The sequence below is a fragment of the Sorex araneus genome, chromosome 3 (assembly GCF_027595985.1).
Source record: "Sorex araneus isolate mSorAra2 chromosome 3, mSorAra2.pri, whole genome shotgun sequence".
In the NCBI taxonomy this organism is placed as follows: Eukaryota; Metazoa; Chordata; class Mammalia; order Eulipotyphla; family Soricidae; genus Sorex; species Sorex araneus.
Window position 1 is genome coordinate 133,500,503 of NC_073304.1, and position 21,646 is coordinate 133,522,148.

Sequence of the window (21,646 nt, forward strand, 5' to 3'; positions counted from 1 at the left end):
TCACACGTCCATGTTTAAGCCTGTCACTGGCAAGACGAATTATAACTAGCTTGGACTAATCATGCTTCCCTGCCTGAGGTTAAAGTCTTACACAGAACACCAAGACTCTTCTACAAATAAGGAGCATATGGATGGCAGGAGGGTATGACATCAACAATATCTATATCACGCAGCAAGCTCTACTATATGTTCTATTTAAAAGAGTAATTTATGACCATTTTCAGTGTTAGAGTGTTTAAGCTGACAAAGTGTTTAACTCCATTTTGAAACTCAGCTGTCTGTGCTTATGTTCATGAAGACCACAACTACATCCTCGAACCCTATGGTGATGTCCCATTTCTTATGTAAAAGTGGCAACTTCATTAAAGAATTTCATCAAGATTCTAAGGAAGAAGTGTTCCTGTATAACCATTGATGAAGCGTAGCTCGGATGTATAATCCTCTGAGTCTGCCTTCTACAATACACACCTGCGCTTGTAGAAATGTAGATTTGTTTTTATTCTTGAAAACACTATTATATTTATGTAGAGGAGTGGATTAATCAGAATAATTTTTAATAGTTGCTGAAATAAGCAAGTCATAAATCTCATGAGCTCAACATAGTGAGTTTCATTGGCCACATATCTCTTCAGTATTGTAGCTTCACACCATGACTCCAATAGCCAGTACATGGTGGAAAAAGAAAAAGATGGATAAGGCACAACAGCATTTTGGCTGCTTTCATCCAGAAATGGTACATACTATTTCCAGTCAAAGTTCATTAGCTAGTTCATTAACGAGACACATGGTTCACAGCAATTGCAAAGAAGCCTTGGAAGTGTAGCAAACACTGCAAATATTGAATAAATGAGTTGTTCTACAAATATGTTTTGAAAACCATTTTCCCCAAACCATCTGAACAGTGTCTACATGCCTCTGAAATTTTCTGGTTCAAGTTGGGGCCAAGATAAATTATAATACTAGCAGTGATAGTCTCCTTTTTTTCTGAATTAAATCATTTGAATGCTCTATTTGCTTGGTCCATACAGTCAATTTTATTGTATAAATTGAATAACCAACTTGATTTTTATTTGAAGTATTTTCTCTCTAGTAGCTACTATTTTCTTTTATCTCCTTGTTTTAGCTTAATTTTAAAAAGTTAAAGAAACTTTTAAAGTAAGTGGTTTGTTACAAATTTTAGGTATTTTTAAATACAGGTATTACAGATAAAGATTTCCCCTTGAGTACATTTTTAGCTATATTTCTAAGTTAGATATATCTTCATTTTTATATATATGCATATATATGTGTATATGTATATGCATGTATATAGATGTATATATATATTTGTAATTTCTTACCATTTGACCCATTTATTATTTAGAAAATGTTTAATTTCCACATATTCATTAATTTCCCATTTTTGTCTTTTATAGACTTCCAATTCTGTTGTGGCCATAGAATATATGCTTCATTATTTCAATTCTTTTTAATATATTAGACTTTTTTTGTGACCACACAGTGTTCCAATGTACTTGAGAAAATTAGGAAGTATGTTTGCTTTCATTTGGTTTCATTTTATTTCTGGGTCACATCCAGCTGTGCTCAGGGTCTAAGCCTGGCTGCATGCTGAGGAATCACTCCTGATGGTGCTCAGGGGACCATATTTAGTGCCAGGGATCAAACTGTGGTTGGCCAGGTGCAAGCTCTCACCTCTTCTACTAATTCCCTGGTTCTGAGGAGAGGTATTATCCGGTGGCTAGTAAGTCGAGTTGATTTGTAATGTTCAAGTCAGGTTCTTATTGACCACTATCAATATGACATGGAAGTTTCTATTGTGAAATTGCTTAATTTTTTTAAATGTATGTCAATTTTTATATAAGGATTTTAGGATTTTGCTTATGAATGCAGTTTTTTCATTCTAACATTAATAACTGATCTTTTTTTGGTTTTTTGCCTTTTTATTCTCTTTAATGTTTGATTGATAGTTTTAATACAAAATGTTTCTTTTCTAGTAAATTTTATTTTTTTAAAGCTTGTGATATTTGATATTAGCATTCCAGTTTCTTATGCTTGTTCTTTTTATGTTATTTTTTTCATTCTTTTACCCAGGTTCAATTCCTCCAACCCTCTCAGAGAGCACGGCAAGCTACCGAGAGTAGCTGGCCTGCATGGCAGAGCCTGGCAAGTTACCCGTGGCGTATTCAATATGCCAAAAACAGTAACAACAAGTCTCACAATGGAGACGTTACTGGTGCCTGCTCGAGCAAATCAATGAACAATGGGAATACAGTGCTACAGTGCTACTTCTAACTGATTTGCACTAAATATGTCTCCTTTAGACAGCTTATATTTAGATTTGACTTGTTTCTTTATAGTTTAACAATCTACCATTTGGTTGAATTTTTTCTATGGATATTTATTGTTATTGTGTAGCTCACGTTCTAATGTACATCTATTCTTTTTTTTTTTAATTTTTTATTGAGTCACCATGTGGAAAGTTACAAAGTTTTCAGGTTTAAATCTCAGTTATACAATGCTCAAATACCCATCCCTTCACCAGTGCTCATATTCCACCACCAAGAATCCCAGTATAGCTCCACCCCGCCCCCTCACACCCCTAACCCCCCACACCCTTAGCCCCCCCACCCTAAGCCCCCCCATGCCTGTGTAACTAATAAATTTCACTTTACTTTCACTTTGTGTACATCTATTCTTATGTTACTGTTTGTTTGGTTGGTTTTGATTTTGGAGTTGCAATCAGCAGTGCATAGGATTTACTCTGGACTCAGGGATCACTCCTGGTGGAGATTGGGGAATCATGTGGATTGAATCCACGTTAGCCTTGTGCAAGGCAAGAACCTACCCCCTTTACTATAACTCTGGACCTACAATTTCATTTTGTTTGTTTGTTTGTTTTGGATTTTTGGGTCACACCCGGCAATGTACAGGGGTTACTCCTGGCTCATGCACTCAGGAATTAACTCCTGGCAGTGCTCAGGGGACCATATGGGATGTTGGGAATCGAACCCGGGTCAGCCGCATGCAAGGCAAATGTCCTACCCTCTGTGATATCACTCCAGCCCCTACAGTTTTGTTTTAAGACAATATAAAAAAAGAAAGAAGAAATATAATGTTATGCTGATTTTAAGAGTCTCATATTTAACTGTGTTCTCTCTTGTGAAGCTGGGGTTCAGGAGTGGAGTGAATTTCAAGCAACTTTTTCAGGCTAAAGAATTTCCTTTAGGTTTTCTTATATGATGGATTGTCTATCAATGAGTTCTTATTTTCTCACTATATTGGGATACATCTATTTTACATGAGTTTTAAAAACTATAATACTTAATAATAAAACATTTCTTCTAGATGGCATAATTTTTAGCTTTTTGAATGTCATAAACAACCTTCTGTTCTTTATTGTTTAGTTGGAACTCAACTTCTTATCTTACTAAGGTTAATTATGCAATATATTGTTTTACCTTTCTTTTTAAAATATATTTATATCTCAAACATTTTGCTATAACATTACTGGAATAAATTTCTCTGCCTTTGTCATATTTTGATATAAAAAGATTCTGGTAATATTTATATATATTATTAAATTTAAGGTGTATGATTTTACTATATCTTGAAAAAATTTTTTCTTTTTCTTTTCCTCTGCTCCTTCTTACATTATCCATATGTGTATATTAATATACTAAATAGTATCCTACATTTTTCTGAAGTGCTATGTGATTTTTATTTTTCCACACTTGGTTTCAGTTTGTTTCTTAGACAAACTATTAATATGTCCTGCAATTTACCAGTATCCTCTTGCAATTTTTATTTATATTAACTCTCTCCTTTTAATTCACCCTGTACTTCCCTCTCACTCTTACTGACTCTTAGTAAACTAAAATCATTTTCTGAGGATAAATATTACTAATGTACATAAATATTATTTTCCAAATATTTTTCTGTAGTACTGTAACACTTATCCTGTTGTTCATCGATTTGCTCAAGCGGGCACCAGTAACATCTCCATTGTGAGACTTGTTACTGTTTTTGGCATGTCGAATATGCCACGGGTAGCTTCCCAGTGCAGGCAGGATAGTATCAGTAGCTTGCCGCTCTCCGAGAGGGACAGAGGAATTGAACCTGGGTTGGCCACGTGCAAGGCAAAGGCCCTACCCGCTGTGCTATCGCTCCAGTCCAAATATTTTTCTAAGAGAAATATAATCCAGTCTCACATTTTTGCCTAACATCTTTCGGAAGATTTAATTAAAATCATAACATTTATAAAGTGCATATATTATATCAAGGTACTTTTCATATAATATCACATTTAATTTTAAATAAAGCTTAACTTATAAATTTTATACTTGTCATTTAAAAAAATAAAATGGAAGTACCATATTTTTTAATGTTTAAGAGTAATTTATTATAAAGCAATTTGTAAAACATAATGAATACACAATATGGTATGTTTTTATTTTCTCGAAGAAGAAACTAGTAGAACTAGTGCAGTAATTGGTCAGGGGTACATACCTTGCATATGCATGAACCCAAGTTTGTTTTCAGATTCTTTTTCTCTTCTATTGTTTTCTAGAGGTTTCCTTCATTTTTTCTTAAAACTTCTCAATCTTTTCCTCAGCCAGTGTTATTCTGCTACTCAGATCTTCTATTGTGTACTTTCTATCTCCTACCATGCTCTTCATGTCTGTCATTTCTGACTGTAATTTTTACCATTTTCGCTTTCATACTTTTGTGCTTGGCTATCTGCCATCATTTCTTTAATCCCATTAAACATCCTCATCACAATATCATTAAAGCCAATCTCTGAGGATTTATAGAGTTGGTTGGTGCTGGTTGAGCCATGGGTGTGTTATTATTATTACTTTCATTCAGAGAATTTGGAGGCTTCTCAACATCTTCCCCATTGGGTTTACTGGGCACCTGCTGTGCTGAGCTGAAGGTGAATCTTTGCTTTATTCCACCTGCGAGTCTCTGAGGTTTGGGGCTGGGAATTGTTCTTTCCTCCCCTGCCTGTCTTCATCAAGTAATGCGATGTATAACTGTGAGCAGTGTGAGATTTGATGAGTAGAGGATTAGCATAAATGGGCAACACAGGATCAGGCCTATTGATATGCTGGTGCTTGGGTGTGGAGGCTGCCAAAATATCGCTGGAAGGACGGGGAATTCATGCTCCATCCCCAAAAGGCCCCAGAGATGTCGGCCAGGAAATCAATCTCACCTGAGAGGGTAGGGGAGCAAGTAGAGGTTAAAAGTGCCATATTTTAAACATAGACAGACTTACGTTTATGTGTTTATCATTATACTCTACTGTCCATCAAGACTGAACCCAAATTCCTCCTTCAGGAAGCTACTCTACTCCTGATCACCCACTGTGATATGGGTCCTCCATTTTTGTCACCCTTGTGGCATTTTTTTTGCCTTATTTTGTGGTCATTTACACTTGCTCCCCTCCAGAACCACCTGGGATTATTATACTGTTCTCAGGGAGAAAATAACTGTAAATATCAATATAACGTATATTAGCCTAAGATAACACAAGATAAGCAGGCAGTTTAAAAAAAAAAACAAAAACGTAGTTTACATGAGAGTGATTATAAAGGTAGAAGCTCTAATGCTTTGTTTATTCCTAGGTGTGAGAGGAATGCAAGGAATAAACAAACCCCAGGTCCCAGTGTCCCAGATTATCAGAGTCAGATCTGTTTGCTTTCAAAGTTGTTGTAAAAAGGAAAGAAAAGAAAAGAAAAGAAAAGAAAAGAAAAGAAAAGTGTGTATTACAGATTACATTGTCCTGTCAGCCAGACTGCATCAAGGTTTTTGGTTACTAAGGTTTTATGCTTCCTTTTATTTGACAGAAAAAAATCCTATATTCAAACGAAGTAGGCAATCCCAGACTGAATAATCTTTTCCTAAGAGAAAAGGTTAAATAAATTTATATGAGAAAGGAAAGTGGTACTAGTTTGAATCGATAGCCTTTGTTGTTAATTTCTCCTTTGTGTTAGCATTTTCTCTCAGAACAAGCCACAGGGGTCAAAAATTAAAAAAAAAAAAATAGTTGCACAGGCCCAGCCAACTAAGGGTTTTATTTGCATCCCATAGATACTCTATTATATTCAGATTTGCCTGAGAGCCAGTTCAAGCAGAAAATTCCCAGGGGGCTCAGGTGGAATGCTGTACTTGATTTGGCCACATAATGAGTATGAACCAGAAAAATTAGAAGAGGCAAAATCCGCTGATCTCCACTGGATGGCCTTCATTAAATACCATAGATTTGATGTGTCTTTTTTTTTTGTTCCTGGGGAACTCCTAAGTGGAGCATATAGGACCTGGGGATCACTCCATCCAGAAATTCTGTCATCGAGGACAGTGGTTCAGTTTCGGGGCCTGTACAAGTAGTCAGAATCATGTTCTACTTCTCATCAAGATCAAAATCATTCACCCCTTTTGTAAGCTACTCCTAATCATCCTCCATCACATGGCTCCTCCATTTGTGTCACTCTCTAACATTTTCTTTCTGTTTTCGTTGTGGTCATTTGCACTTCCTCCCCATTCACTACATGTACCATTACTTGGGAGAAATGAACTGTAAATATTAATTTAATATCCCCTGGTATTAGCCTACAATAACACAAAATAGGCAGCTTATAAAAGACACCCTAATTTAAATGACAGAGTGATTGTAGAGGTAACTGCTACAAATGTCTGGTTTATTCCTGTATGTGACAGGAACACATAAAATAAACAATCCCCAGGGTGAGTGTCCTAGATTACTAGGCTCAGCATCTGTTTACTTTCATAGTTGTGTTTAAAACTAAAATGAAAACAAAGAAGTAAAATGTGTTACAGATTACTATGCTGTGTCAGTCTTGATCGAACATTAATATTTTATTCTTTCTTTACTATGGCAGGAAAAACCTTATATTTAAACTAACTAGATAATCCCAGGTTGTATAGTCTTTCCAAAGAGGAACAGCTCACTACAATTTTAACTTAAATAGTATGGTAAATGGATTGTTTTCCATTAGTTCATAAATTTTGCTCATTTTCAGGTAATTCTGCTTTTTGTAAGAGAATCTCACCACCATCACCCCCTCCAGCCCATCACATGCCATGCAGTGATCTTCTTTCCTTAAACTGTATATGACTGAAACACAAGCATGAGAATATGTAAACCTTTATCTGTACCCCCACGGTGATTCATTAATAAATAAATAAATAAAAAGAATTTCTTCAAATTACCCCATTTTTTCTTGTTAATACTGCTTTAAAACTACATGTAGATACTTGAACATTTTTCTCTTTCTTGGCTTCACATCTCAGAAATTACAGAATTTCATCATGAGGATCATAGTCCCTTTGCTGGAGTGTTGGGGCTGGACTGAGCTACCAGGGCGAGCCCATGTATACTGTACCGTGCTACGGACAGGAACATAGGGACCCATGAAAATGGGCGAGATTTCTCGTGTGTCCTGACTGGTTTGGATGAAGCTGAACATTTTCCCCCTTTCAAGCTGCCTTCAGAAAAATAATTTCAGAATACTGAAAAGAGCAGTTTTTCCTTCTCTCACAGAAGCCTGGCTGGTCTTTGACATGCAGATGGCGTTAGCCAGGCCTGACCTTTGATATTGTAAATTGTAGATTTCAGGTGCAGGCCCAGCTTTGTCTTTGGGATGTAAATCCAGGTGCCTGTAGAAGGTTTCAGTTTCCGTTTTGTATCTTTCCCTTCTGAGTTCTGTATTCTTTTCCGGAGGCTATAGGCCTACCCATACAAGGAAACAATATGTTTCCATTGTCTCAATGTTCTCCCTGTAACATTTTTTGATGCCTTTGGTGATGTCACTATATTGCGCCCTTTAGAGGTACCATGATCAATAAAAGGAGGTCCACGAGGCCCTCTGCTTTTGCTAAGAGCCAGAGCGAGCCTTAGTCCTCCAATCAATGCATTTCTTCCGCGTTCCTATCTCAGCGCCTCCGATTGCACGAACGTTCACGCAACACTGGAGTCTGGAAAAAAAAATTCAAGAATAAAAGGAAGACAATAGTGTGTGTCCATGATGTGAGTGGAAGTGATGATCTGGGTCAGGAAGTCATGTGGAATGCAGAAGACACATATAATAAGATCATACACAGGACAGAATAAGTGACAGAGGCAAAGTTGGCACAAATATATTAAGGCCAGTCATCCATCATGCACAAAGGGCTGGTGTAGTGAAAAAAGACATCAGGAGCAGGAACCCTTTCTGTATTTTCATCATTTTGCTTTTAACCATTCAAAAATTAGTCTGTACCTATTGCTAGGTCAGGAGAATCCGTTTTGTTTATGAGGGTTTGGGTTTTTTGTTTATATAGGTGAACAGATGATGGTGACATTTAATTTTTTAAGTAGGTGAGTGGAATTTAATGCTTTTTCCCCCCAATTTCACTAAATCACTGTGATTTACAAAGTTATTCACAGTTGAGTTTTAGGCATACAATGTTCCAGCACTGATCCCACCACCAGTGTGAACTTCCCTCCATCAGTGCTCCCAGATTTCTGCCAATACTTTCCCCTCTCCAGCCCGCCCTCTTGACAGACACCTTCTTCAGCTCAGTTGTTAAAATTTAGGTCTCATGATTTCAGTGTCGTTGACTCTGTTGTGTGGCTATTTGTCGCTATCATTTCTTAAGACCACCAATGTACCTGAATCCCCTTGACCTGCCCCCTGTAGCTTCTCATCTGTCCTTTCTCCCTGCCCCCCTCTGTTATATTTCTTTCCTTCTCCTTTCTACATTCTGGGGCCAAGGGTGGTCTGGGTATTCCCCTTTTGAAACCAGCCCCGACAACAATCCAGAGGGACATGGAGGGGCCGGTCTTCTCAGAACCCAGAGCCAGGATTGAGCAGAGGCAGGCAAGGCGGGGGCGGGGCTGGTGCCAGAGGTCTGTGACAGTGTGAGGGTGGGGGGAGCTTGCACTGGGCTGCTTGTTGGGCCCTTTGAGTAGGAGCTATCAGAAATCCGTATTCATGACAGTAACTGCTGGGACTGGAGCAATAGTACAGCAGCAGGTAGAGTGTTTGCCTTGCACGTGCCAACCCGGGTTCAATTCCCAGCATCCCATATGGTCCCCCGGAGCACCGCCAGGAGTGATTCCTGAGTTCATGAGCCAGGAGGAGCCAGGAGTAACCCTTGTGCATCGCCGGATGTGACCCAAAAACCAAAAACAAGAAAAACAAAAACAAGACAGTAACTGTTGATGCACATCAGTATCCTCTAAAATGGGAGGTGGTGAGGGGGCTCACTGACATGCTGCCAGCACCCTGAGATTCTGGGAAGAAGCTCATTAACCTGCTTCAGGTGCCCCAAGGGTTTGGGCGGAGTGCTGTGCAGAGCTGCAAGGCTCCCCCAGAGGGTGTGGGCCCAAAGCAAAACAGGGGGAGCTTGGAACTTGGCAGAGCACATTGAGATCACAGGGACTCTAGGAACTAATAACCTCTCACAGCTGAGTCTCAGGGCCAGATCTTTCCCTGTGAGGAAAGCAAAGTCCCATGTGTTTTTTCACCTTTAAGAATAATATTGGCTCTGGACTCTTTACAGATAGATGCTACTATCATGAGGAAGATTCCTTTCACCCTTATTTTTATCGAGGAATATTGTTTTCACTATGAATGGGTATTGGATCTTGTCCCATCAATTGATATGATCATATGATTTTTATCTTTTCTTTTACTCATGTAGTTAATTGATTTGAATATTCTGAACTATTATTACATCCCTGGAATACATTTGATTTGATCATGGTGTATAATTTTTTTTCTTGATGTGCTGATGGATTTGGTCTGCTAAGATTTTGGTGAGGATTTTTGCATTGATGTTCATCAAAAAAATTAGTCTGAAATATTTCTTTTTTGTAATATCACTGTCAGCAATGGGTATCAGTCCAATGTTAGCCTCACAGGTGTTAGAAAGGATTCCTGTTTCTTCAACATTCTGGAAAAGTTTAAGGATCAATGGCAGTAAGTCTTTGCTGAAGATTTGATCAAACACCCATAAACCCATTTGGGCCAGGATTTTTATTCTTAGGGAGATTCTTAATTACTGTTTTGATTTTCTTACTTATACTGAGCCAATTCAGGCTTCTTATTTCCTCCTCATTAAGTTTTGGGATATTACGTTTCTAGGAAGCTGTCTATTCCTTCTAGTTTCTCCAGATTGACAGAATAGAGTTGTTCATAGTTAAGTTCTCAGGACGTCTTGGACTTAATGGGAGTTGTAATTTCATTTCTGATCCAATTTATTTGATCACTTTCTCTCCTTTTCCTTGAGAATCTATCCAATAGTTTGTCTATCTCATGTATTCTTTTGAAGAACTAGCTCCGGGTTTTGTTGATTCTTTGTATTGTTCTCTTGGTTCCTATATCAGTGATTTCTTCCCTGGTGTTTTTTACTTCTTTTCTTCTACTGGCACTTTGATTCATTTGTTGGTGCTTCACCAGACATGGTGTGCATTTTAAGTTGTTGATTTAATCTTTTTCTTCTTTCCTGTGTAAGCCTATATTGCTTGTGAGTTTCTGCTTTAGTGCTGCTTTTGCTGTGTCCTATAGATTTGGGTAATTTGTTTCTTTATTGTAATTAGTCTCAAGAATTCTTTTAATTTCTTCCTTTATTTCCTTTTTGATCCAGATGTTATTTAGCAACATGTTGTCCAGTTGTTAGAGTTTCTCCCCACCTATTTTTATGCTTAATTTATATCTCTGTGGCATTGTAGTCTAATAGAATACTTGGTGTGATTATTGTTTGTGAAATTATGTAATCAGACTTAAGTCCTAAAAGGTGATCTATCCTGGAAAATGTTTCTTGAGCACTAAAGAATGTGTACTCAGCTTTTTGAGATGAAAGGCCCTGTATAGATCCAATATGTCAATTTTGGTCTGATATAAATACGATGCTGTAGTTCCTCATTTGGGGTTTTTCTTTTAGTTCTACATTTAGAGATCTTATGTCTTCACTAATATTCTGTCTAGTGCATCTATCCAATGGTGACAGTGGCATATTGAAGTTTCCCACTACTATTACATTTCTATCCATGTCTTACTCTAGGTTTGTAAAAAAAAGTCTTACAAACTTTGCTAACCCAACATTTGGCATGTATATGTTGATTAGAGTTAGTAATTTTTGGTCTATATTTCTTGGATCAATAAGTAGTGTTCACCTCTATTTATTTTCTTTAGACTGAGTGCAATTTAATCTGACATAAATATGGCTGTCCCAACTTATTTTTGTTTTCCATTGGCTTGTATAATTGTTTCCATCCTTTCACTGTAGCCAGTGTCTATCCTGTTTTTTCAGACATTTTCCTTTAAGTAGCAAATGGATGGATTTTGTTTCCTGATCCACCCTGAAACTCTGTGCCTTTTGATGATAAAGTTTAGCCCATTGATATACAGGGATGTTATTTATATGAAGGGCTGTGTTGCCATTTTATTGTGTAGGGTTATTACTTTTACAATTGGCTATTTGGTGTATTTAAGTGACTTTTCAGTAGCTCATTCAGGGCCAGTTTGGTTATCACAAATTTTTCCAGCTTTTGTTTGTCTAAGAATTTTTATCCCTCCCTTCCATCTAAACAAGAACTTTGCAGTATGGTGAACTCTACATGGAAAGTTGCTTTAATTCAGTAACTTTAATATGTTATTCCATTATTTCTTGCCTGCACTATTTCATATGGAAGAGATGTTGTGATTATTATATTTATTTCCCTTATATTGAAGGTTTTTCTTCTCTTTTGCTGTTTTAAGAAGTTTGTTTTGGTGTTTTCTGTTTTCTGTTTTTTATTTTGTTTTTTTTTTGTGTGTGTGTGTGTCTTGGTGTTCTGCAAGTAAATTTTGTTTGGTACTCGTCTAGACTCTCACATCTATACAGCTGTCTGCCTCCAAAGGGTGGGACAGTTCTCAGCTATTATCTCTATTACCACTCATTCTTTCCCTTTTTCTTTTTCCTCACCTTCTAGTATTCCTATAAATTGTAGATCATTCTTATTATCTTTGTTCACTAAGTGCTTTCCATTTTCTTCGATTCATTTATTCCTCTTCATTTTTTAATTCTTTTTCAATGCTGTCCGATATTTTGTCTTGACATTCATCTATCTAGTTCTCACCCTGTGATATTCTGCTAGTATGTCTTTCTAGTGTGTTCTTTAGTTTTGAAAAAGAATGAAAGCCTCCTGGCAAATGGAGTCCTGCTTTGAGTTGGTTGAATTTCTCATCTAGTTGTTGCTTAATTTGATGACAAGTGCTTGCTTACTTTCTGTATCCAGTGCAGTGATTTTTGATTTTAGGTCCTCATTGGCCAGGCTCAAGCATTTTTGTTGGGCTTGGACTGTCCCTATCTACAAGTACAACTGAATTCCTTAGAATCCTTATTATTCTTTGAGTTTTGTGGGTATTAATGGTGAATATTTATATTCCCAGGTATACTTGATGACTGATATAATGGGTTGTTTGTACCAGATGGTTAATAATAGTACTTCTGCTATACAGGTTATTTTCCTTGCCATGCAGTGTTTGAGTATGCCCTGAAAATCATCAACTAGATACTCAGTTAACTGAAATTCAAGGTTGTATGAAAAATAGGTGATAGGTGTGCCACATACCACTTTCCCCAAAAATAAGAATTAGAGAGATGTGCCTAAGGTTAAAGCATTTGCTTTGCACGCTGCCAATCGCAGTTAGATCTCAAGGATCACATAATCCCTTCAGCACCACGAGGAGTAGCATTGAGCACATAGCCAGAAATAAGATTTGAGCAAATAAAAGAATGCAAAAACAAAATCCTTAACTATTAGTAGAAATAACCATTAGTAGAAATATTATTCACTAACCTACTGAATCAAAATTGAGAAAATTGATTAATAGGAAAAAAGTATCAATTAAGGTGGAATCAAAATTGTTGGATATTAAAAGTCTATCCTCTACTCAAATGTTGAAGACAAAAATAAAATACTTTCTTTAAATTTTTATGAAGTGAATTTTTAAATAAGTGAAATGTTATATAAATTAAAACACTATTATTTAACTGATAAATATTATAAACATAAAATAAACAGATGAACTAAATAGGGCAGTAATAAGCTAATAAACTTTAGATTCTGTATCACTGTACCACTGTCATTCCATTGCTCTTTGATTTGCTCGAATGGGCACCAGTAACATCTCCATTGTGAGACTTGTTACTGTTTTTGGCAGATCGAATATGCCACAGGTAGCTTTCCAGGCTCTGCCGTGTGGGCAAAATACTCTCGGTAGCTTGCTGGGCTCTTCGAGAGGGACATATGAGACTGTCAGAACATATTATTGAACATTCATCTCTCTCACATGATTCAAACAAAAAGGTGACACACTAGTATCTCCTCAAAATCCACGGCTTTCCTCTCAGCCCAAAAAGTCTTCCACATGCCCAACAATTTATAATGTTTAAGCTCTGACAGGCCATTGGTAGGTCCCTCCCTTCACCATAAGCTTCATTCCCTCTCAAGGTCTTCTTTTAAAATAACATCAAGGTGACTCTTTCATCACCTGGGTCAAAAGTCCCAATACTTTCTTCTTGGTCACCCAGTTTCCCAAATGGAATGTTACTTCTTCAAATGAGGATTCTATCCCCAGTGAACATTACTGTGGCAGATACATCAGTAAATTCATGTATCACAGAGCATGTCTTGAACTATCATTTTGAAGAATGCCTACTGTGGCTAACTGTCATTTCTGCCAAACAATTTCTTATTCTTAGCCCTGCAGACTGCTGATGTGACTGAGAATCAAGGTAACACAGCTGACAGAGGAGCAGGTGTGAACCAGGAGCTGGGACTTCTGACTCCTGCAAGCTTCTATTCTAGCTCAACTGCCCTCTCCTCTTACATGCTTCCCGACACCACTTACAACTTTAGATTACAATAACAATTAGCAATTACCAGAAGAGAAGTAATAAAATGGGGATTGGAAATATTCTTTATTTTATTTTTTATATTTTTATTATATTTTATCTTTTTCTTATATTTTGTTTTTATAAAGTTGTTCACAAAAATGTGTTACATTTAATATTCCAACACCAATCCCCCACCATTAAACCTACCACCACCATTTTGAATGCTTCCACCCCATCCCCAAACCCTGCCCCCAAAGCAGGACCTAAATAATTTATTTTATATTGCTTGCTATAAATATTCCACTAAGATTTATCTAAGGAACTTTTTGGGGGGTTTTTGTTTTTGTTTTGTTTTTTTACTTTTTGTGTCACACTTGGCAATGCACAGGGGTTAATCCTGACTCTGAACTCAGGAATTACTCCTGGAGGTGCTCAGAGGACCTTATGGGATGCTGGGAATCAAGGGTTGGCCAAGTACAAGGCAAAGGCCCTACCTGTTGTGCTATTGCTTCAGCCTCCAAGAACAATTCTTAAGTTGGAAAAAAAAAGCAACATACATGTTGATTTTAATGATGCCATACACACACACACTTATATATAAGAAGCTTCAGTTTTTTATGTGTAAAAAGTAGAAAATGTGAATGTACAGGAAAGTAAAAGTATAACAGATATAAATATAATTTCATCTAACCAACAGTTAAATTTTGCTCCAAATTGCTTCATGTATAACTTCACTTTTGATTGGCCTCTTGAAAGAAAATTATAGCAGTCATAACACTTCAGCTATCAAATTCTTCAGTATGTACAAAGATTGATACTATCTTCCATGGAAATAGAATAATGCTATCACTCTTGATAAAATTAATAATAACTTATTAAGAATATGTTTCATTCACACTTGGATTTCCACAGATGTTTAAACTACATTTATCATCTTTTTCCCTCCTCTCTCTTTCTCACACATACACACACATACACGCACATGCACACATGCACACACACACACACACACACACATACACACACACACATACAAGGTCCAATGAAGGAACATTGGATTTGGATATGTCTCTTAAGTCTTCTATCTCGCAACATTTTTTTTATTTCCTTTGTTTCACAATGGTAAAGGTATAGTTAAGATATAAAGTCTGTATAATTTGAGGTTTACAATGCAATTTGACATAGGTACACACACACCGTAATGCAATAGCTACTACAATCAAGTTAGCACTCTCATTTCACCTAGTTGTTCTGTGTATGTGTTTAAAATACTCTTAATTACTTATTAAAAGTACATGCACAATATTATTAACTATATAGCTATACTATTTTTAAATCTCAAAGATTATTATCCTTATTAACGAATGTTGTACCCCTTGACCAATGTTTCCCCATTTCCTTTATACTTGAGACTTTGAAACCGTTATTTTACTCTCCGCTTTTGTAATGTTAATCTTTGCAGATCCTACAGATAAGTAATATCATGCAGTATTTGCCATTTTGTAGCTTATTTATTGCACATAGAACAATATGCTCCAGGTAAATCTGTTATCAGAAGTGGCATAATTATCTTCTTATGGATGAGTAGAATTTGGGGCTATGTGTGTTATACATAACACATATTCCTTATACATTTTTCAAGACATTAATCCTATTTCCTGTGATGATAGATTTTAATATTTTTTTGAGTAGCCTCCATAATTTTTTCTATATTGATTTCATCCATTTACATTCTTATTAACAATAGACAAAAATTCCTTTTTCTATGCTCCTTGTGTTTCCTCTTATCTTTTTAATAAATGACCATACTGGCAGGTATTTTGTTACTTCTCACCACAAGTTTTGATTTTGAATTTTCCTGATAATTAGCAATATTGAGCACTTCCCCCCATTCTTGTTGACTATTTTGTATATCATCTTTATTAAAATATCTATTCATGTCATATTTATTAAAATATCTATCCATTTTTTCTTCTTCACCAGTGGCTACTTTGTAGGGCTCTCATGATTATCTTGGTGAATGTGTTCGGTGCTAGAATTTAAATCAAGGCCTCATACTTGCCTTGGAAACTATTTTAGTCCCTGAGCCATTTTCTGGATGCATTTTTGCCAAATATCAAAAATAATAACACCAGCTCAGGACAACACTGGAATTTGAACTCATTCTCATACTTGCTGGGTAGGCAGTTTTAATCACTAAGTTATACTGTTAGCCCCAAGTCCATCTTCTATATTTTAGTAAAGTGATTTGATATTTGGTTCTTGATTGTATACATTTCTTATCTGTTTTCAAAAGTAACCACCTCTCAGATACTTGGGTTGAGTTGTTTTATACCATTGCATAGGTTGTGTTTTTATTTTGTGGACTTTTTCCCTTTGCTGCATTGAAAGTTCTCAATTTAATATAACATCACCTGTTTATTATTTTTCTTTTAAATATAAGGCCAGTATAGAAATTCCTTTGCTATGGATTATCTTATTATGTCCTTACAAGTGTATTTACTATCTACATCTATCTTATAAAATTCATTTTATAATATAACTAAATTATAAAATTAAGAAAGATGTAAGAACTTAAATTTAGGTTAAATGTTCCATCAGTATATTGATTATCATGCTATGCGTAGCGCATAAAATGATTAATTGTTCCAACAATTGTAATAACATTTGACTGTCTGGATAAGATAATAACTTTATAGTTATGATTATGTAGTAACTAATAGGGCAATACCTTATCATGATGCAGAAACTCATAAAATTTTCACTTAATGGATTTAGTCTCTGCTGAGAAATTTTGCCTGATTTCAATCATGAATTAAATTCAATAGCGAGTTATAAAATAAAGTATACATATTTTTCTACCCTCTTCAGTGATCAATTCCCAATTCCCTCTTAAAATCTTATAAATCTGTTATACATTCTTTAGCATTTAAGTGGTGAAAAGTAAATATATATACATATATATAAAATAAATCTCATAATTTATTGTCATGGGGAAAACTAACCTTTATTTTCTGTTGTTTTTTTAGCAAAATGGGAATGTGCATTTTCATCATAAGCCAATTGTTGAATCCTTTGAGGAAGCGCCTCTTCATGTTATGGTTTTCACATACATGGGATATGGACTTGGAACCCTCTTTGGCTATTTCAGAGACTTTTTAAGAAACTGGGGAATAGAAAAATGCAATGCTGCTGTAGAACGAGAAGAACAAAAAGTATGTATGCTCACATCCACGGACATATACCAGTTTCTTTTCTTTCCTAAAATGTTCTCAGAATTAACGATGCATGTACAAATCCTAAAAATATTGAGATGCTCATGAACTACTCTAAATACATTCCTTTCCTCTCTATCTCTTAAAACATCACCCACTATGTGTTTGTTGATGTGGGTACTTTTACATATATTTATTAATTAAGCTTTATAAGATACTAAACTTACTGTTTGAACAATATTGGATTTAATATTTATAACAACCCTATAATATCTATGTAAGTATCACTTTAAAGATGATAAAGTATAAAAGCAAGAACCCATGACTGGAACTGTACTTTAGTATTCTAATTGTAAAATAAGCATTGTGTTCTATCCTGAAATAGAAAAGTGTGTCTAAATGAAATATGAGCTCTCTATTGCTTTTAGGTAAGGGTTTGTGATACACCTGCCACTTTGGATTGAATCATTATTTGGTGTGTGTGTGTGGCTTTCATGTTTACTGTGGAGTTTTTAACAGCATCATTGTCCTGTATCCATTCTAACATATATTGCAATGGTTAAAAATAGTTACAGGCATTTCCAAATGTCTCATAAAAATATGAAATTATCCCTAATTTATAACAACTGATATAGATATTCTCACTCTCAACTATTAACTTTAAAGCTTTATCTTTTTTCTAATAGAAAAACCTAGAAAGAATTCAGAGATATTCCAGTAACTTTCATTTTGTTTATGAGTTTTCCAAATTGATTAAGCTGGTTTTTGACGCTGTTAACCTCCTTTTTTTCTAAATATTGTTTGATAATACTCTGATTTATTTTCACAGATCCTTCCATGTTGTGGGTCTTTGTATATACCTAACAAAAGAGCATAGGTGAGGCAAAAATTTCAATGAACTAAAGTAGTCTTGACTACTTTCAACTTAATAACTAGTGGTGATAGTATGATAGATATTATTAAGTAACATATTAATAAAAAAATTATGAATCAGTTATTTTGGCCTCATGTTAAGTATATTACCTTCTGAAGAAACAAGTCTCAGTTTATTATTACTATTCTCCCTACACTTAGCAAGTCTTTGAGCACATGCTGTCACACATAATGGGTACCAACATACATGAGTAAAAACACAGATCCTATATCAGTGAATTTGAGTGAGAATAGAAGTATTTGTGGAGAAGAATTAAGACTGAAATTCTCACAAGCGAAACAATAAAAAGTGAAGCTAGGAAGGAGGAAGATTTGAAAAATTGGGATCTATGGAAAGTTATTCCCTTAGAAAGTCAGGAAGGCCTGAGACTAGAGCTTGAAAAGTAAGCAGGAGTAAGAAAATGATGCCTGGAGGAATCAGTCAGGATGGGAGATGTGTGCTGAAAGTAGATAATGGACCAAACATGATGACCTCTCAGTGTCTGTGTTGCAAGCCATAATGCCCAAAAGTAGAGAGAGAGTATGGGAAATATTGTCAGCCATGGAGACAGGGGGAGGGCGAGAAAGGGAGGGGGTATACCAGGGATATTGGTGGTGGGGAATGTGCACTGGTGGAGGGATGCGTGTTTGATCATTGTGAGATTGTAACCCAAACATGAAAGCTTATAACTATCTCATGGTAATTCAATGCAATTTTTTAAAAAAGTAAGCAGGAGTTCTCTAGTGAGCAAAGTAGAAAAAACTGAAACTGCCCTATAATAAAAGGACACTCTCAGAAGAGAGCACTATATGTGCCAAGCCATACATTCTCTTGGAAATCAAGTCACATTCTTTTTGAGCATATAATTTTTTTTCAGGAGGCTACACTAGCAGCCGCACAGTTTTATATTTCTGTATTTAGTATTTTAGTAACTAAGTCCAGAGAAATATCTGCCAGAAATTGCAACATTGAGAGCTTGTACCTCTCAGCTACTTTATATTCCACATATGAGTGCAATCTTTCTATGTCTGTCTCTTTCTTTCTGACTCATTTCACTCAGCATGATACTTTCCATGCTGATCCACTTATATGCAAATTTCATGACTTCATGTTTTCTGACAGCTATGTAGTATTCCATTGTGTAGATATACCAGAGTTTCTTTAGCCAATCATCTGTTTTCAGGCACTCTGGTTTTTTCCATATTGTGGCTATTGTAAACAGAGCGGCAATGAACATGGAAATGCAGATGTCATCTCTACTATACCTTTTTGCCTCTCCGGGATATATTCCCAGGAGTGGTATTGCTGGGTCAAATGGGAGCTCAATTTCTAACTTTTTGAGAATCGTCCATATTGTTTTCCAAAAGGGCTGAACCAGTCTGTATTCCCACCAGCAGTGAAGGAGAGTCCCTTTCTCTCCACATCCACGCCAACACTGGTTGCTTTTGTTTTTTGGGATGTGGGCCAGTCTCTGTGGTGTGAGATGATATCTCAACATTGAGCATATAATTTTTAAGATTGTGTTTTTATTTATTGAGATATATAAGAATAACAAAAGCAGGTATGTATCTTCTCTTTAGAAAACTGACCATTAAAAAAATTGCAATAAAATTTTATTAGCAATGAGCCATTAAATTAAGCAGTGAATAATGAGAAAGTAAAAAAGAGAAACATCTAACTTGAAGTTAGTGTTCAGTGAAGGTTTCTGGGAGGAAGACTTTAATTGAGATTTTCAGGCTAAAGAAAAAGGAAAGCAATACAGGACAAGAGTCTTATTTGGGGAGAAGAAACCTGTTTCAAATGGCCAAGAAATAAGAGGAAGCATTGTACATTCAAGTAACCAAGGAATTTTAATCATTGTGACCAAATTATTGTGAGAGTAGGAGTAGGTGGGCAGAAAGATTTTTAGAGATGCAGGCAGGAACTAGACTATAATGGGTTCTTATGAGCCATGGATTTTCATTGTAAGAACAACGGGAAGGTATTGAAGGACTTCAGGCTAAGAAATGCAGATTTGCAAATTAGAAAGTTTATGTTCACTGCCCCATAATAAAGGGATTGCAGGATATAATATAGATTATTTTTTAAAATAAGAGGCAGTTATCCAGGTTAATAAAAATCTAAGTGAGAGCTTAAGTAGTGAGGTAATGGGCAATAGTAAGAGATTAAAGAACAATATATATTTAAGAAATAAGAATTGATAGATGGACAGACCTGGGAAATTGAGGAGATTTATATGTCAAAGAATACAATGGATTTATGATAAAGGCATATTGATAGAAAGAAGGTGGTTTCTTTCACTGACATAGAGACTAGAAGAACAACTTGGAGGGCAATGTGCAGATACATTTTTTGACAGAGTCTTAAGAACTGGCAACTACACTCAGGGATCTAAAATCCCAGAAAAAATAGTCTTGTATGTATATTTGGCACCTCTAATGTGTGAAGTATAGCAACAAACACTAAAGTCACAAAAGTAAGAGAGGTTCTCTTTTTTCACTTAGCCCAATGGTGATAAGAGAGAAAAGGAGAGAAGAACTCTAGGAATTTTATAGAATTAAACAGATGTTAGAGATAGCATTCTAATTCAAGAAAAAGTCAATATGATAAAAAACAATTCTTATACTAGCTTAGGAATAGATATATGTGCTTGAACTGAAAAGAGATAGTAGCAATGAACAAATGGGAACTAGGTATAGAGACACTTAAGAGGTAGAATCCAATCTTTGCTATGCAATATGTAGAAAGCAATGCAGACAGGAAAATGCACATGCTTTTTTTGGTGAAATACAATGGTGAAGGACACAGCACATTCTGGAATGTTTTTTTAAGCAGAGGATGGATTATATATTAATTTCTCAGGTTTGACAAGCCTTTGTCAGGCTTAGGCCTCAGAACTACCATCTATATTTTCCTTCCTCCCTCCCTTCCTTCCTTCCTCCCTCCCTCCCTTCCTTCCTTCCTTCCTCCCTCCCTTCCTTCCTCCCTCCCTTCCTTCCTTCCTTCCTTCCTTCCTTCCTTCCTTCCTTCCTTCCTTCCTTCCTTCCTTCCTTCCTCCCTGCCTCCCTGCCTTCCTTACTCCCTTCCTTCCTTCCTTCCTTCCTTCCTTCCTTCCTTCCTTCCTTCCTTCCTTCCTTCCTTCCTTCCTTCCTTCCTTCCTTCCTTCCTTCCTTCTTCCTTCATTCCTTCCTTCCTCCCTCCTTCCCTCCCTCCCTCCCTCCCTTCCTTCTTCCTTCCTTCCTTCCTTCCTTCCTTCCTTCCTTCCTTCCTTCCTTCCTTCCTTCCTTCTTTCCTTCCTTCCTTCCTCCCTCCCTCCCTCCCTCCCTCCCTCCCTCCCTCCCTCCCTCCCTTCCTTCCTCCCTCCCTTCCTTCCTTCCTTCCTTCCTTCCTTCCTTCCTTCCTTCCTTCCTTCCTTCCTTCTTTCCTTCCTTCCTTCCTTCCTTCCTTCCTTCCTTCCTTCCTTCCTTCTTCCTTCATTCCTTCCTTCCTCCCTCCTTCCCTCCCTCCCTCCCTCCCTTCCTTCTTCCTTCCTTCCTTCCTTCCTTCCTTCCTTCCTTCCTTCCTTCCTTCCTTCCTTCCTTCTTTCCTTCCTTCCTTCCTTCCTTCCCTCCTTCCTTCCATTCTTCCTTCC

General features: G+C 36.4%; 1 protein-coding gene across 1 annotated transcript in view; it reads left to right on the forward strand.

The window, feature by feature from the left end:
* Positions 1 to 21,646, forward strand: part of SPTLC3 (serine palmitoyltransferase long chain base subunit 3) — a 170,735-nt gene that overhangs the window by 22,009 nt on the left and 127,080 nt on the right. Inside the window, exon 2 of the mRNA XM_055133468.1 lies at positions 16,917 to 17,102. Within this exon, the coding sequence (XP_054989443.1) occupies positions 16,917 to 17,102 (186 nt within the window). The remainder of the gene's footprint in view (positions 1 to 16,916; positions 17,103 to 21,646) is intronic.